Source organism: Primulina eburnea, chromosome 9 (genome assembly GCF_022965805.1).
Source record: "Primulina eburnea isolate SZY01 chromosome 9, ASM2296580v1, whole genome shotgun sequence".
NCBI classification, from domain to species: Eukaryota; Viridiplantae; Streptophyta; class Magnoliopsida; order Lamiales; family Gesneriaceae; genus Primulina; species Primulina eburnea.
The window spans coordinates 34,060,442-34,077,222 of NC_133109.1; the positions used below are offsets into that span (position 1 = coordinate 34,060,442).

At 32.1% G+C, this 16,781-nt stretch overlaps 2 protein-coding genes across 6 annotated transcripts; both read left to right on the top strand.

Moving 5' to 3' along the window:
- Positions 1-8,726: 8,726 nt before the first annotated feature.
- Positions 8,727-11,088, top strand: LOC140841957 (protein BYPASS1-LIKE-like). The gene is made up of 2 exons (XM_073209712.1): positions 8,727-8,890; positions 9,746-11,088. Exon 2 carries the CDS (start codon positions 9,775-9,777, stop codon positions 10,936-10,938), a length of 1,164 nt encoding a protein of 387 aa, XP_073065813.1. The 5' UTR covers positions 8,727-8,890; positions 9,746-9,774; the 3' UTR covers positions 10,939-11,088.
- A 742-nt stretch (positions 11,089-11,830) lies between these two features.
- On the top strand, positions 11,831-16,490 carry LOC140841958 (uncharacterized). Of its 5 annotated transcripts, none has more exons than XM_073209715.1 (4): positions 11,831-14,030; positions 15,081-15,186; positions 15,296-15,387; positions 16,167-16,490. In XM_073209715.1, the coding sequence occupies exon 1, from the start codon at positions 12,252-12,254 to the stop codon at positions 13,908-13,910; it is 1,659 nt and encodes a 552-aa protein (XP_073065816.1). In that variant the 5' UTR covers positions 11,831-12,251; the 3' UTR covers positions 13,911-14,030; positions 15,081-15,186; positions 15,296-15,387; positions 16,167-16,490. The 5 variants fall into 5 exon arrangements, with proteins under 5 accessions (XP_073065816.1, XP_073065814.1, XP_073065815.1 ...); XM_073209713.1 differs by having other exon boundaries at positions 15,098-15,186; XM_073209714.1 differs by having other exon boundaries at positions 15,098-15,186; positions 16,184-16,490.
- The last annotated feature ends 291 nt before the right edge of the window (positions 16,491-16,781 follow it).

The following is a 16,781-nucleotide window of genomic DNA, read 5'->3' on the forward strand; positions in this document are numbered from 1 at the left end:
TTTTATGTGTACAGATAGCTCTTTAATTTATATATATATTATTTTTAAAAACAAATAAAAAGAGTAATATTTTCCCAAAAATCTAAAAAAAAAAAATCAATGCTCATTATCAATTAATATGTGATATTTATATTTATAATCTTTTTATGGTACGTTGCATGAAAAAGATTATTTAATTTATGGGAACTAGAAAGCTCCCATGTCTCCTAATCCTTTAGAATCTTTGGTAGATTATATAGATTTTCATATTTCTTGATATAACATGACATTATATGATCAAGTATAATCAGAAGATAAATCAGATTAAATCACATTTTAGATATGCTTTTACTATTGAAAATTTAAATTTGAATAATATTTTTGGATATAGATTTGTAATTCACTTCAAATTTTCCATCCAAGCAAGTCAAATAATTTAAAATCAATGAATGTTTAAAGTAAAGGTTATGTATAAGTAATTAAAATATATAAATTAAATTTAAGACGTGGTTGTATTTTTAGTAAAATAATAGTAATATTGGTATTATAATTCTGAATATTTAAAACTTTAATTTGGATGACCACAAACTACGGCCATCCCTTGTTGGTGGCGACGAGCTGTACGCCACCGGAAAACGAAGATTCAGGCCGTCGTTTGTGGTCAATCTATACCTAATATTGACATGTTTAATCGTTGTTTGAATTAACCAAAGTTAATCGTGTGCGCGGAAAGAAGGAAATCTTATTATTGATCATAATTCAAACAAGATTTTTAGTGAATATCGTGTATAGATTGACTGCAACTGATAGTCTCTTAGAGGTTTGATCAAAGATGCTTCAAGAAAGTAATCTTTCGATTCTTGTTTGATTATATATATATATATAATCAGTTCAGCGGTTGCAAGATTTTCCAACACTTACGTTTGATGTCGTTTCTTTAATTTGTTTGTGTCGATATTCGTTTTGTTTCGATGCATATGCGATCTTGATTTGCTTTATTTATTTGGATTCTTGGATCGAACCTGCAGGTCTTCACATTTTTAATTTACTGATTGATTTTGTGCTGGATGGATGGTATTTTCTGGAATCTCGATTCTTTAATTATTCATTCAAAGATTTTATAAAACTTTAAAAACAAACGATAGGATTTTAATTCGTCTTCGACCTTGATCTTGATCTCATACCGGATAGGACTAGAAAACACTCTTTCGACTTAATTGCTGATCTCAAACGCTATTCGACGGGATCCTAAACTCCTTCAAGCTCCGTCCAATCCTCTCTTGCTTCATAGTCGAATCGTGGAAGAATCAAAGAAAAGGGATCGTCGCAGCTCAAATGGTTTGCTGAAGGAAATACATCAAATCGAAAAGAACGTGCATCAGATCACCACCTTGCTGGATTCTGCTCAATTCCCTTTATCAGAGGAAGTGAAAGAAGATGTCAGAGCAAACGGGTGCGAATTATTGTTAGTATGCGAAGCTTGTAAGAACGGATTGGATCCGTTGCAACGCCAGATGAGGGACGTCTTTCGAAAAATTATAAAGTTTCACACAGAAGGTCTCGAGGCCTTGGGGGCATGTCAACTGATCAGCCAACAAAGATATATTTAGCTGCTGATTTCTGTACTTTGAAAAAATATTGAACGTTTTTTATTTCTTTAATATATTTTTTATAAACTTTTATCACATTATCAGTTTCTTTTTTATTGTGAATGTTCAATACTCTCAAAAACTATTAACAATTCTTTTCTTCTTTTTTTATCGATCTCTTCCAAAATCGGTTTAGGAAATTTGATTAATGTATATCATGTTTATTTTTTTAAAAAAAAATTGACTAATAAAATACAAAAGATAAAACTTTTGGATGAGATATCCTTCAATAGACTAATAAAATACAAAATATAAAAATTTTCTTGAATGAAATATTATATTATTTAAAACGAATGATATATAATATTTTTGGAAAATTTCTGGACCTTTGATATAATTGGTTTATGATTCCATTTTTTGCTAGTGATATATAATATTTGCACGTCCCTTTAATTAACCTCCTCGATAGATATCTCCATCCTTTGAAAATTTAATTTTCTTGAAGAAAAAAATACCAAAACTCGATCTTTATGGAATATTTATAGTACAGAATCCAAGCTAAAGAAAATTCCAAAGAAAATCCCGTGCAATTTTAGATAAAAAGATTTGATTCATAACTGAATCTGTATCACAAATTTCATTATATTTACTTTCCCGATTACGTACACATTCAAATAAGAAGATATGTCAGATTAAATCACATTTTATATATGCTTTTACTATTTAAATTTTAAAATTGCATAATTTTTTTTTTTTTTGGAAATAGATTTGTGATTCACTTCAATTTTTCTAGGCAAAAACTTGTGTGAGACGGTCTCACGGGTCGTATTTGTGAGACGGATCTCTTATTTGGATCACCCATGAAAAAGTATTACTTTTTAGGCAAAAACTTGTGTGAGACGGTCTCACGGGCCATATTTGTGAGACGGATCTCTTATTTGGGTCACCCATGAAAAAGTATTACTTTTTATGCTCAGAGTATTACTTTTTATTGTGAATATGGGTAGGGTTGACCCGTCTCACGGATTATGACCCGTGAGACGGTCTCACATGAGACTCACTCTCCTTTTTATGCTAAGAGTATTACTTTTTATTGTGAATATGGGTAGGGTTGATCCGTCTCACAAATTATTATCCGTGAGACGGTCTCACACGAGACTCACTCATTTTTCTATCCAAACAAGTCAAATAATTTAAAATCAATGAATTTTTCTATCAATCCTGAAAGGCAAAAACTTGTGTGAGACGGTCTCACGGATCTTTTTTGTGAGACGGATCTCTTATTTGGGTCACCCATGCAAAAGTATCACTTTTTATGCTAAGAGTATTACTTTTTATTGTGAATATGGGTAGGGTTGACCCGTCTCACAGATTATGATCCGTGAGACGGTCTCACATGAGACTCACTCATTCTGAAAATTATCCGATGCGAACCTTTCTTTTTATTTTCAAAGTTTTGACTTTTTTCCTTTCCTTTCTCCCTTTCCTTCCCTTCCTTTGTTCTACGGCCATCCCTTGTTGGTGGCGACGAGGCTCCACTTACTTCGTAAGTCTGTAAGCCACCGGAATACGAAGATTTTCAGGCCGTCGTTTGTGCTCAATCTATAACCAATATTAACGTGTTCAATCGTTGTTTGAATTAACCAAAGTTAATCGTGGGCGCGGGAAGAAAGAAATTCTATTATTGATCATAATTCAAATAAGATTTTTAGTTAATATCGGGTACAGATTGACTGCAACTGATAGTCTCTTAGATGTTTGATCGAAGACGCTTCAAGAAGGTAATCTTTCGATCCTTGTTTGATTATATATAATCAGTTAAACGGTTGCAAGATTTTCCAACACTTACGTTTTGATGTTGTTTTCTTTGTTGGTGTCGATATTTGATGCATGTACGATCTTGATTTGCTTTATTTATTGGGAGTCTTGGATCGAACCTGAAAATCCTCACGTTGTTAAGTTACTGATTGATTTTGTGTAGTTTAGGTAAATGATATTTTCTTGAATCTTGATTCTTTGAATATATTTACTTATATGATTTTTCTAGAACTCGTCTTCGACCTTGATCTTGATGATCTCATTATGTTACCCTCTCATCAAACATTTTGATTCATATATATATATATATATATATATATATATGAATTTGAAATATGGAAAGTGTCAGACAGAAGGTCTCGAGGCCTTGGGCAAGGCTACTGATGAGCCAACAGAGATATATTTTGTTGTAGGTTTCTCTACTTTGAAAAAATATTCATCGTTTTTGTTTTTTATTTATTTTTTTTATAAACTTTTATTCCATTAACAGTTTCTTTTTATATTGTGAATGTTCAATATTCTTATAAACTATTAAAGAATTCTTTTCCTTTTTTTTTCCCATCTCTCGCAAAATTGGTTTACCTTGATTTGCTTTATTTATTTGGAGTCTTGGATCGAACCTGCAAATCTTCACATTTTTAATTTACTGATTGATTTTGTGTTTGATGAATGGTAAAACTGGTTACAACAATTGTATAATATTTGGGTCGCTTGAATTCCCTTCTGCTCACAATTGTAACCTTCTTCTTGATCTCGATTTTTTCTCCGCTCTTGGAGTCCGGTTTCACAAGGTTTGGATACAGATATACATGGATTAAATTTGAATATAAAATATAATTATACATTTAGTGAATTTTATGTGAAACGTGATTATATTAAATTTTTTTTTTGTTTGATTAAAGTTAATTCTTGAGTTTCTATTTTTGTTTCTATTTTGTATTTAGGGATATAAATTTCGATATGATATTGGAGACCAAAGGCAATTAATCTTTATAATATAATATAGAAAATAATATATATAGCATATTTCTTGTAGTAATATATAAACTATATATAGTTATGACATTTGAATATATAATATATTTCTAAAATTAAATAAAATTATTTAAATAAATCAATGTAGATTCAAAAATAATAATTTAAAATTTAATATATATTTTAATCATTTAACCATAATTGACAACTAATCTGATTAGTTCAATTAACTACTTTTTTTAAAAAATTACATTTATTGTGTGGAAAATATAATAAAAGTGAATAACATAAATAAATAATGCAATAAAATAGTATAATAAGAGATTAAATTTCATTATTAATTTAATTATTAGATTTAATTATTTAAAAACACCCCAATACATGGGGAGAAACGAGGGTTTTTAAAGAGAAAAATAGAAGCTTGACGAAAATTGGTTGACGAGGACAAACAAGAAAGACCTCTTCCTCTTTCCTTTCTTGCTGTTCAAGAAGATGAAAAGATTCAGGCCGTCCTTTGTGGTCAATCTATACCCAATATTGACCTGTTTAATCGTTGTTTGAATTAACCAAAGTTAATCGTGGGCGCGGGAAGAAGGAAATCCTATTATTGATCATGATTCAAATAAGATTTTTAGTGAATATCGGGTATAAATTGACTGCAACTGATAGTCTCTTAGAGAAAATCAAAGTTGAAGGTTTGATCAAATACGCTCCAAGAAGGTAATATTTCGATTCTTGTTTGATTATATATAATCATGAGTTCAGCGGTTGCAAAATTTTCCAACACTTATGTTTGATGATGTTTCCTTTGTTCGTATCGATATTCGTTTTGTTTCAAAGCATGTGCGATCTTGATTTGCTTTATTTATTTGGAGTCTTGGATCGAACCTGCAAATCTTCATATTGTTAATTTACTAATTGATTTTGTGTAGTTTACGTACATGTTATTTTCTGAAATCTTGATTCTTTAATTATACATTCAAAGATTTTATAAAACTTTAACATATGATAAACCACAAACAAATGCTTATATAATCAAACAAGGATCGAAAGATTATCTTCTTGAATTAATTATAGTTAGTATGCGAAGCTTGTAAGAACGAATTGGATCCGTTGCAACGCCAGATGAGGGACGTCTTTCGAAAGATTATAAAGTGTCACACAGAAGGTCTCGAGGCCTTTGGCAAGGCTACTGATGAGCCAACAGAGATATATTTTGCTGCTGGTTGTTGTATTTTGAAAAAATATTCATCGTTTTTGTTTTGTTTTGTTTTTTTTTTGTTTTTTTTAATAAACTTTTATCCCAATAACAGTTTCTTGTATATTATGAATGTTCAATATTCTCATAAACTATTAAAGAATTATTTTCTTTTTTTTTTGCCCCATCTGTCGCAAAATTAGTTTATTGCACTGGGAAATTGATTAATGTATATGTTTATTTTAAAAAAAAAAAAAATCGACTAATAAAATACAAAATATAAAACTTTTGGATGAGATATCCTTCAATAGACGTTATTAGCTTAATGTTATTATAAAAAATAATATATAATGCAGCTATTAATCTTTCTTTAATAATATTTTTATTTCAATTATTTAAATTTTTACGGTTATCTAATAAAGACAATTTGATTCAGTGATAAAAGAACTATCTATTAATTAGACATCGATGTTTTTAAAACTGTTTATTATATAGACAACTATATTTTTTAAGGCAAAAACTTGTGTGAGATGATAAAAGAACTATCTATTAATTAGACATCGATGTTTTTAAAACTGTTTATTATATAGACAACTATATTCTTTAAGGCAAAAACTTGTGTGAGACGGTCTCACGGGTCAAATTTTGTGAGACGGATCTTTATTTGGGTAATCAATGTAATATTATTGCTTTTTATGCTAAGAGTACTACTTTTTGTGGTGAATATGAGTAGGGTTGACCCGTCTCACAGATTGATATCCGTGAGACGATCTCACATGAGACCTACTCATTTTTTAAAAACAAATAGGTGATTGAATCGATTTAACTTAAAGATTAGGTCTTTTATAAAACGTTCTCGCGGATATTTATTTATGAGACGGATCAATCATGTCTATATTTACAATAAAAATTAATATATTTGGCATAAAATTAATATATTTTCGTGGGTGACCCATATAGAATATTTGTTTCACAAAATTGACCCGTGAAACCGTCTTACAGGAGTTTTTGTGTAATTTAAAATGGCGGTTCAATCATTGTTATATTATATTTATAGTAAATGGTATATTTTAAATTTTAAAATATTTAAAATATAAAAAATATATATTCATCAAAATTTAAAAAAAATCAAATAATTTATAATACTACTGAAATAATATTTTTAGCAAAGTTTAAAATCAAATGTTGTATGGGTACATGGAAACTGATGGATTTTTTTCCCCACAACTCAACTAATTTGGATTTTTTAGTTGAGTAGGTCTCATGTGAGACCGTCTCACGGATCTTAATCTGTGAGACGGGTCAACCCTACCCATATTTACAATAAAAAGTAATACTCTTAGCATAAAAAATAATACTTTTCAGTGGATGATCCAAATAAGAGATCCGTCTCACAAATATGACCCGTGAAACCGTCTCACACAAGTTTTTGCCTTTTTAGTTTCGCCCTTCACGGATGATGGATGAGGCAAAAATGATCATTTATAGATTTATGAATAGAAAATATAATAATGTGAATAAAATAAATAAATAAATAAATAATGCAATAAAAAGTATGATAAGAGATTAAATTTCATTACTTAATTTAATTATTTAAATCTCTTTATGGAATTCTAGTACAAAATCCAAGCTAAAGAAATTCAAAAGAAAATCCCGTGCAATTTTAGATAAATGGGAACTATCTAAAGATTTGATTCATAACTGAATATGTATCACAAATTAAAATCCTTTCTCAATTACGTACACATTCAAATCAGAAGATAAATGAGTTCAAATCACATTTTAGATATGCTTTTACTATTGAAATTTTAAAATTGCATAATTTGTTGGCAAAAACTTGTGTGAGACGGTCTCACGGATCGTATTTGTGAGACGGATCTCTTATTTGGGTCATCCATGAAAAAATATTAATTTTTATGCTAAGAGTATTACTTTTTATTGTGAATATGGGTAGGGTTGACCCGTCTCACATACTAAGATCCGTGAGACGGTCTCACATGAGACCCACTCTAATTTGTTTTGGAAATAGATTTGTTTCTATCCATACAAGTCAAATAATTTAAAATCAATGAATTTTGATTCTATCTATTCTCAAAATTATACGACGCTTTCTATAAGAAATTATGGCGAACCTTTCTTGTTTATTTTCAAACTTTTAACTTCTTCCTTTCCCTTCTCCTTCCCTTCCTTTGTGCTACTGCCATCCCGAGTTGGTGAGCCTCGGCTCGCCTTACTTCATAAGTCTGTAAGCGGTAAGCCACCGGAAAAGAAAGATTCAGGCCATCGTTTGTGGTCAATTTGTACCCAATATTTACGTGTTAATCGTTGTTTGAATTAACCAAAGTTCATCGTAGGCGCGGGAAGAAGGAAATCATATTATTGATCATGATTCAAATAAGATTTTTAGTGAATGTTGGGTATAAATTGACTGCAACCGATAGTCTCTTAGAGAAAATCAACGTTGAAGGTTTGATCAAATACGCTCCAAGAAGGTAATATTTCGATTCTTGTTTGATTATATATAATCATGAGTTCAGCGGTTGCAAAATTTTCCAACACTTATGTTTGATGTTTTTTCCTTTGTTCGTGTCGATATTCATTTTGTTTCGAAGCATGTGCGATCTTGATTTGCTTTATTTATTTGGAGTCTTGGATCGAACCAGCAAATCTTCATATTGTTAATTTACTAATCGATTTTGTGCTTGATGAAGGTAGTTTACGTGCATGGTATATTCGAGAATCTTGGTTCTTTAATTATATTTTCAAAGATTTTATAAAATTTTAACATACGAATGAAACCTCAAACAAATGCATATAATTAAAACAATAGGATTTTATAATTCAATAATTTATAATACGGGCTCGAAAACGCTGCAAACAAATGAATATTATATTATATAAGTATAAGAAATCAACATATTTGGATGAAATATGATATTAATCTTTCATCGAACTTAAATTCATAATTGTTGAAATTTTGAAATTGCATAATTTTTTTGGAGTTAGATTTGTAATTTACTTCAATTTTTTTTTTTCCATTCAATCATCTATAAATTTAAAATTTATCAATTTTTAAGGTCAATGTTATATGTAGGTAAATTAAATTTAAGACGTATTTGTATTATTAATAAAATATATTAAATATTGGTAATATTGGAAATGTTTGCATACATCTGTAGAGTTATTATTAATTTAAGCGTTTCATCTCGGAAGCCATAAACTTTTATCCGTGGGGGATTCCGGTTTCGGACCTGTTCTCCAGAGGATTATAATTCACCATTTTCAACTTCCATTTTTCCATGTAGGAATCATGCACAAGCAACCGATTAAGGTATGATTTATTTTATAAAAAAAATTTGACACACTTGTTGATTTCTTGAAGTATGCTTTTCGTTGGGCCTTGAAGCATGATTTATAGGAATTTTCTTGTTATTGTTCTTTAGATCTGATATTGCGACGATTCTCGATCTGGGCATTCATTATTTTGTTTGAAATTTCACGGATTTTGAGGTTTTTCCATTTAAGCATTGATCTGATTGAACTGGGTTGCTTGCGTTTTGAAATATGTCTTGGATTGAGCTATGTAGTTTTTAAAACAAAAAATTCAGGGATTTTGGAGTTTTTTTTAATTGATTCATTGATATGATTGTATCGAGTAAATCGTTCTTTTAAAGGTTTTGTTTTAGGTTGTGAAATATGTCTTAGATTGTGTTATATAATTTATTTTGTTTTCTTGTGTTCAATTTCTGTAGATGTTCTCGATTTTGTTTTTGAAAAGTCTGATGCTTGTGATATACTGTGTGCCATGATTTTGGTATAGCCCGACGGACGAAATCAAGTTTATTGCTTATAATTTTCTAAAATGTAAGTGTAGTTTGAAAAAATGCATTAAGTTGCCTCTGGAATTAATTCCTTAGTCTGCCTTTTAAAGTTTGGTTTGTTCGAAATCTTTTGATCTGGCGGAAAAAAGAAGAAGCGGTCTTGTTGATTCTAATGGATGAAATATAAGTTTATGTAATTTGGTTTTCGGAAGAATGATGAAATTATAAGTTGGAATCTACAGGGTTTGATATTGGAATTTTATAGAGCAGTCACATGCAACATTTCTGCTTGGATATTATTCCGAGAGCATGTGCGACTGATTTTCCTTTGAGTTTTGGCTGATCTTTTGGCTCGTTTCCCACAGGGCATTTAGGCCTTCTTATAGTTTGAAGAATGCCTTCTTCAAACAATCATGGCTCCCCTATGCCTTTTGCCTCGTTTCGCCGTCCAATTTTGACTATTGGAAGTGAACAGGTTCATTCAGAAATGAACCATGATTCCTGTGCTCAAAATCTTGATACATTTCAAAGGCAAGTTTTTACCCGGTTTCACGATATTTCAGTGGTTGATGCTAATGAACTTCTTTCTATTTCATGGATATGCAAGCTTTTAGATGTCTTTTCTAGCTGCCAGGATCATTTTCAAGTCGTATTGTCGAACAATAGAGGGCATCTCTTAAAGCCACCAGCAGATAGGCTTGCTACTGAATTCTTTGACAGGGCGATCAAAGCACTCGATATTTTCAATGCATCTCGTGATGGTATTGAGAAGATTCGAATATGGCAGAAACATTTGGAGATTGTTTTATGTGCTCTGGATACCCGACAGAGGATTTTAGGTGAAGCCCATTTTCGGCGAGCAAGAAAAGCCTTGATGGATTTGGCACTCGTGATGATAGACGAAAAGGATACAGGTTCTATATTTTCTCACCGGAACAGATCTTTTGGACGTAAGGGTAAGGATAGTCATCATCACCGTTCATCGAGGCACACACGATCTCTATCTTGGAGTGTACCTCATAATTGGTCAGCCTCAAAACAACTCCAGTTAATCGCAAACAACTTAATCCCTCCTCGTGGAAATGAAATAGAAGCTACAGATGGTCTGGCCACACTTTTCTTTACGATGAGTTTTATTCTAATGTTCGTCTTATGGGTCCTTGTTTTGGCAATCCCTTGTCAAGACCGAGGCGTGCAGATTCATTTCACAATCCCTCGTAATTTTCCATGGAGCACACCATTTCTCTTGCTTCATAGTCGAATCATGGACGAATCAAAGAAAAAGGATCGTCGCAGCTCAAATGGTTTGCTAAAGGAAATACATCAAATCGAAAAGAACGTGCATCAGATCACCATCTTGGTGGATTCTGCTCAATTCCCTTTATCAGAGGAAGTGAAAGAAGAAGTCAGAGCAAACGGGTGCGAATTATTGTTAGTATGCGAAGCTTGTAAGAACGGATTGGATCCGTTGCAACGCCAGATGAGGGACGTCTTTCGAAAAATTATAAAGTTTCACACAGAAGGTCTCGAGGCCTTGGGCAAGGCTACTGAGCCTTGACGACATGTCAACCGATGAGCCAACAGAGATATTTAGCTTGTGGTTTTTGTACTTTGAAAAAATATTCATCGTTTTTGTCTTTTTATTTATTTAGTATTTCTTTATAAACTTTTATCCCATTAACAATTTTTTTTATATTGTGAATATTAAATATTCTCAGAAATTACTAAAGAATTCTTTTTTTTTTCATCTCTCGCAAAATTGGTTTTCTGCACAGGGAAATTGATTAATGTATATGTTTATTTTTTAAAAAAAATTAACTAATAATAATAAAATACAAAATATAAAACTTTTGGATGAGATATCCTTCAATAGATGTTCTTAGCTTAATGTTATTATAAAAAATAATAATGCAGTTATTAATCTTTCTTTAGTTAATATTTTTATTTCAAATATTTAAATTGTTACGATTATCAAATAATGATAGTTAGATTAATGTAAAAAGAACTATATATCATATAGACATCGATGTTTCTAAGAACTAATTATATAAATATCAATATTTTTTTAAAAGAGGTCGGGGATTGAATCTACTTATCTTAAAATAGGTGTTTAATGAACAGATTGGTTCAATCGGCTGGACGATCAGACCAGAACATTGTTATATTAATAATATAATATCGTAAGTAATATATTTTAAATTCTAAAAAAAAATTAAATTCGTATATAAAAAATATATATTTATCAAAGTTTAAAAAATCAAATAATTTATAATACTACTGAAATAATATTTTTAACAAAGTTCGAAAATCAAAATAATCATATATATATATATATATATATATATATATATATATATATATATATATATATATATAACCAAAATAAAATTAGAAACAATTAAATAAAAAAGTGAACTATATTTGTGTGGAGGTGTATTCCTAGTTTACCCCTTCCCTATGGCTTTGTTCAATAAACCTCGAAACCAAAGACCCAGATTTTCGTATTTGGGGTACTCCAGCCGGGCGCCCCTTTCAACCCTAATCAGTAATTCTGGTCGCCAATACTCGAATCCATCGAGATTTACTTATAATCCAGCTGCATCGATTCCTTGTCAGATACACTTCTTTCTCGAACACTAAAATCTTCCCAGCCTGCACAAGAGAATGGAATGCACCAGAGTATAGTTGTTTTTTTGCTACTTGTATCGACGATCCTCGTTATGATTGATAAGTTCGGCTGAAAGGGATTTCAGTGTTGCTTAAACTTTTATAATTAACTTAATCTTTGCATTTCATCCACACAAAATGAGAGTGGAATGAAGAAGAGAGCCGTGGATTCGTTGCTGCTTGTGTCAACGATCCCTGCATTGAATGATAATAATGCAATTTTTGGCTCAAAGGGTTTTCATTCCCAAGGTTGTATCCACGGTTTTGTTCCACGGTCACTCCTCCATAGAGCCATCCTACGCTGCTGCGTCAACTATCTGGTTTACTAAAGTTGTATGCACTATTTTGGTTAACCACTCTCAGTCCCTTTCTGTTTTTGACTGTGATTATTTTCGCAAAAATTTGAATCCGCTCATAGCTCTTGGCGTAATTCATCATTTAAGCTATGGACTGAAAGACCCAGGTTCGGCATTTAGATTTTTTCAGTATTTGAGGATTAACCTGAATATCATTCATTCGGAATCCAGTTTTGATTTGCTTTTGAGGTCACTTTGTCACATGGGTCTTCATGATTCCGCTAAATTAGTGTATGGGTACATGAAAACTGATGGATTTTTTCCCCAAAACTCAACTTTGGATTTTTTAGTTTCGTCCTTCACGAATGCTGGGAGATTTAAGATTGCAGAAGAAATTTTGATCGCAAAAGCTGAATCTTGTAGTGAGAAAGGGGAAATAGTTAGCTCCTTTGTATATAACAATTTTTTGAGCTTGTTAGTAGGTAAAAATCGGTTAGACGAGGCAGTTAGTTTCTTCAAAGGTCATATATTGAGGTTACAGAGCTTTTGCCCTGACACTTGTAGTTTTAACATAGTAATGCGAGGATTGTGCCGAGTTGGGAAAGTCGAGGACGCATTTGAATTTTTTAGTGCCATGGAAAGTTTTGGTTGTCTCCCGGACCTTATTACTTATAATACCCTCGTTAATGGGTTGTGTAGAGTTGGTAATGTTGACAGAGCTCAGTTGCTACTGAGAGAAGTTGAATTACATCGGGAGTTTTCACCGGACGTCGTGACTTACACATCAGTTATATCTGGCTATTGCAAATCAGGTAGCATGGAGAAAGCTGTAACTCTTTTTGATGAGATGATTCAGCGTGGTACTAGACCAAACTTGTTCACGTTTAATATTATTATTGATGGTTTTAGCAAAAAGGGTGATTCAGACTCTGCATTAATGATGTATGAAAGGATGCTCAATGGTGGCCTTAAACCTGATGTTGTGACGTTCACCTCTATTATTGATAGTCATTGTAGGACTGGAGATTTAGACAAAAGCATGAAGCTCTGGGATGAGATGAATAAGCGTCAGGTGTCTCCTAACGCATATACATTTTCCATTCAAATTAATGCTCTGTGTAAGGCAAATAGATTAAACGAATCTCGTGATTTATTAAGACAGATGAACTTTAGAAAAGACATTATTCCCTCACCGTTTATTTATAACCCCGTGATTGATGGGTTTTGTAAAGCTGGCAACCTAGATGAGGCGAATGCCATTGTTGCAGAAATGGAGGCAAAGGGGTGCGTTCATGATAAGATGACGTTTACCATTCTTATTCTGGGGCATTGTATGAAAGGGAGAACGTTTGAAGCTATAGACATATATAAAAAGATGTTGTCAGTGGGTTGTGCACCGGACAATATTACCATGAGTTCTTTGACATCTTGCCTCAGAAAGGCTGGTATGGCGAGTGAAGCCAATGAAATAGAGCTATCCGCATCAAACAATGCGAATACAGGTTTATCATCATTAGAAAAAACCACACATTTGATGAGTAACATGAATATTCCAGTGGCTGTTTAGCTCAAAATGGTATCTTGCTTGGTGTTTGATTTGGGCTTTACAACTTATGATGCCATTCAATCAGATCGCTTTATTGAAGGAAAAAAGTGTTCAATCTGTTTGTTGGTGGCCCAAGTAGAGGTTATTGCCTTTTTTTCTTTTTCTTTTTTTACGAAAGTATCACCATATTCATGTTATCTGTCTAATCTGTGTAATCTTGTACTCCATGTTTATGCCGATCCATATTTGTCCTGCTGCCATCCATAGTCCTTTACGATCAAACAAATTGGTCTGTGGGCTAGAACAAAATGGGAGTAACTAAAGGAAAATGTGTTCATTGAAAGAAATGTGAAGAGAATACTGTGACATAAATGCTACTCACTTTAAAATTGACGACAGCCATGTCCTTGTCATGCCTTGAATCTTTTCTATCGTCATTGGAGTAGTTTATTCGGCACACAGGCTTGTTTTATTGTCAAGGAGTAACTCTATTCGTACCACGGGCTACAATATTCTGTTTCAATAATTGAATACATATTAGGAGAGAAAATCAGATTAATATAGAAGGAAAAACTTGTGACTGTAGCTTCTACTTTATCATGTTTTCTATGCATCGATCTCAGTTGTTCTAGTGATAAAGACGGTACTCGGAAAACAGTGTGACCATAATTACTGTTCGTTGACTTATTGTTTTTTACTTCACTTTTTGTTGTAATTTATATGCTTTTGTAAGTGGGATATAACACAAAAGCATTATCTATCTTTATCTTGTTCATGAGTGGTATCGAAGTGACTTGGATTATTCTGTTTCAATAATTGAAAACATATTTAGGAGAGAAAATCAGATTAATATAGAAGGAAAAACTTGTGACTGTAGCTTCTACTTTATCGTGTTTTCTATGCATCGATCTCAGTTGTTTTAGTGATAAAGATGTTACTCGAAAAACAGTGTAACCATAATTACTGTTCGTTGACTTGTGGTTTTTTACTTCGCTTTTTGTTGTAATTTATATGCTTTTGTAAGTGGGACATAACACAAAAGTATTATCTATCTTTATCTTGTTCACGAGTGGTATCCAAGTGACTTGGATTGATCCTATTCTGTATATTTGGTTTTGTTCTTTTATGCAAATGAATCGATTTGAATCCTCGTTCTACCAGATTTTTGTCTTGTTCTTGAATTTATAATAGGTCTCATCTTACTGCAGTTGGTGGAGTTACATGGATTGAACTTGTTTTCTATATCTCGGTGCTAAACATCTTGGTTCATTTTTCCTGAATGCATCAGTAGCATATAGTGCTGTGAGTTTGTCTTGAGTCTCTAATTTTCTTTTATCCTGCCATCCACTTATTTCTTAAGAATTACTGTCTGCATACATTTGAATATGTTTTCTTCCTTTTAACAGATATTATTTCTATTCCATCCTCATTTGTAAGGAATGAACATGATAGCATGGTTCTGCCCCATTGCCGTGTTTGTGGTCATCCTCGGATTCTGGTGAGATATTTTATTCGAATTTTCCGTTCTATAATTTCTTGTTTACTTTGTCAAAGCATACATGTGAGCTCAGAACTTGCTCTCTATATTCTGCGCTCAAGTCCAGGCACAATAATAGCATAGACATTCATTGTAGAAACACACACTTGAGGAGAAGGGAATAAAATGTGAAAGGATGAATATTATTTGGTATCATTCTCTCATTCTGTTTTGGGGACATATGAGCTTGGCCAGGGGCAAAGGGGAAGTGTTTTCTCATTTCAGAAGAGCTTAGTCTCTGGGATGAATAATAATTGGTATCATCTCTAATTCTGTTTTGGGGACATATGAGCTTGGCCAGGGGCAAAGGGGAAGGGTTTTCTCATTTCAGAAGAGCTTAGTCTCAGGGATCAATCCTTTTGCACAAGGATTGTATCAACCTTTCATTTTATTTTTAATTATATTAGTGCATTAATGATCCTAACAGCTTACTACTTGTTTCTTCTCAAACCAGATATGCTCTCCTCTATGAATCATGTTCTGTTCTTTATTTATTATATCACCTGATTAAATTCTGTATTTACTGTTACAATCAAATATACTGTTCATATTATGTGACCACAGTTTTTTGTTAGACTACAATTTTTTTTTTCTTGGCGATATTTCCTTGCTCTACGTGTGCCCACAAAGATCTTTAGTAGTGAGACATGCACTTCTACTTTGGTTAAGTTTGAGCTCTCTGTTACACTCATTTATGTTGCAATTATTTACCAAGAACATTAAAGTTGATCTTTCTCCAGTCGATTCTTCTTCTCAGGTTCACCGTGACTACAGGGGCCGAGCATCATGTAGAGTTGGTGGCTGGAGACTAGGTCCCGTTTACAGGAGTTTTATAAGTGCATGCATGATAAAATTGGCGGGTACCGTGTGATCGGAGGTATCTATGTATCAATCTCTGACGGAAATAGAAATGAACATACCGGTGATGAACATTATCCATCCCAAATGGAGTTTTTTCTTGATCAGTTGCGTTGTATTTATATCACGGCTATATTAATGCCAGTTATTTGAAAAAAGGTGGAGAAGGAATGAAGGATCTCTAGTATCTGGTACTGTGATTTTATTACTTTATTTATTTTTAATTTAGATTTCCTTCTAGAAGTGAAACACTCGGGGCAATGAGGGATAAACTGAGTTCGATCATTGGAAATTTAGATTTCTAACTTTAGATATATAGACCAATTAAACAAAAAGAAATATAGGTTACATCAAATCATTTGGTTTATTTTGGTAACTCTATTTTATAAAGAATTTTAAATCTTTATTAGTTATTTTTGAATTATTACGATGGATTTCAAATTCTTGAATTTGTTAACTTATTTATTCAAATATTATTTTAAATTCAAATACAATCA

Excerpts from the sequence above, each read along its gene's own strand:
- LOC140841957 (XM_073209712.1), top strand. The coding sequence starts at position 9,775 with ATGCCTTCTTCAAACAATCATGGCTCCCCTATGCCTTTTGCCTCGTTT.
- LOC140841958 (XM_073209715.1), top strand. The coding sequence starts at position 12,252 with ATGATAATAATGCAATTTTTGGCTCAAAGGGTTTTCATTCCCAAGGTT.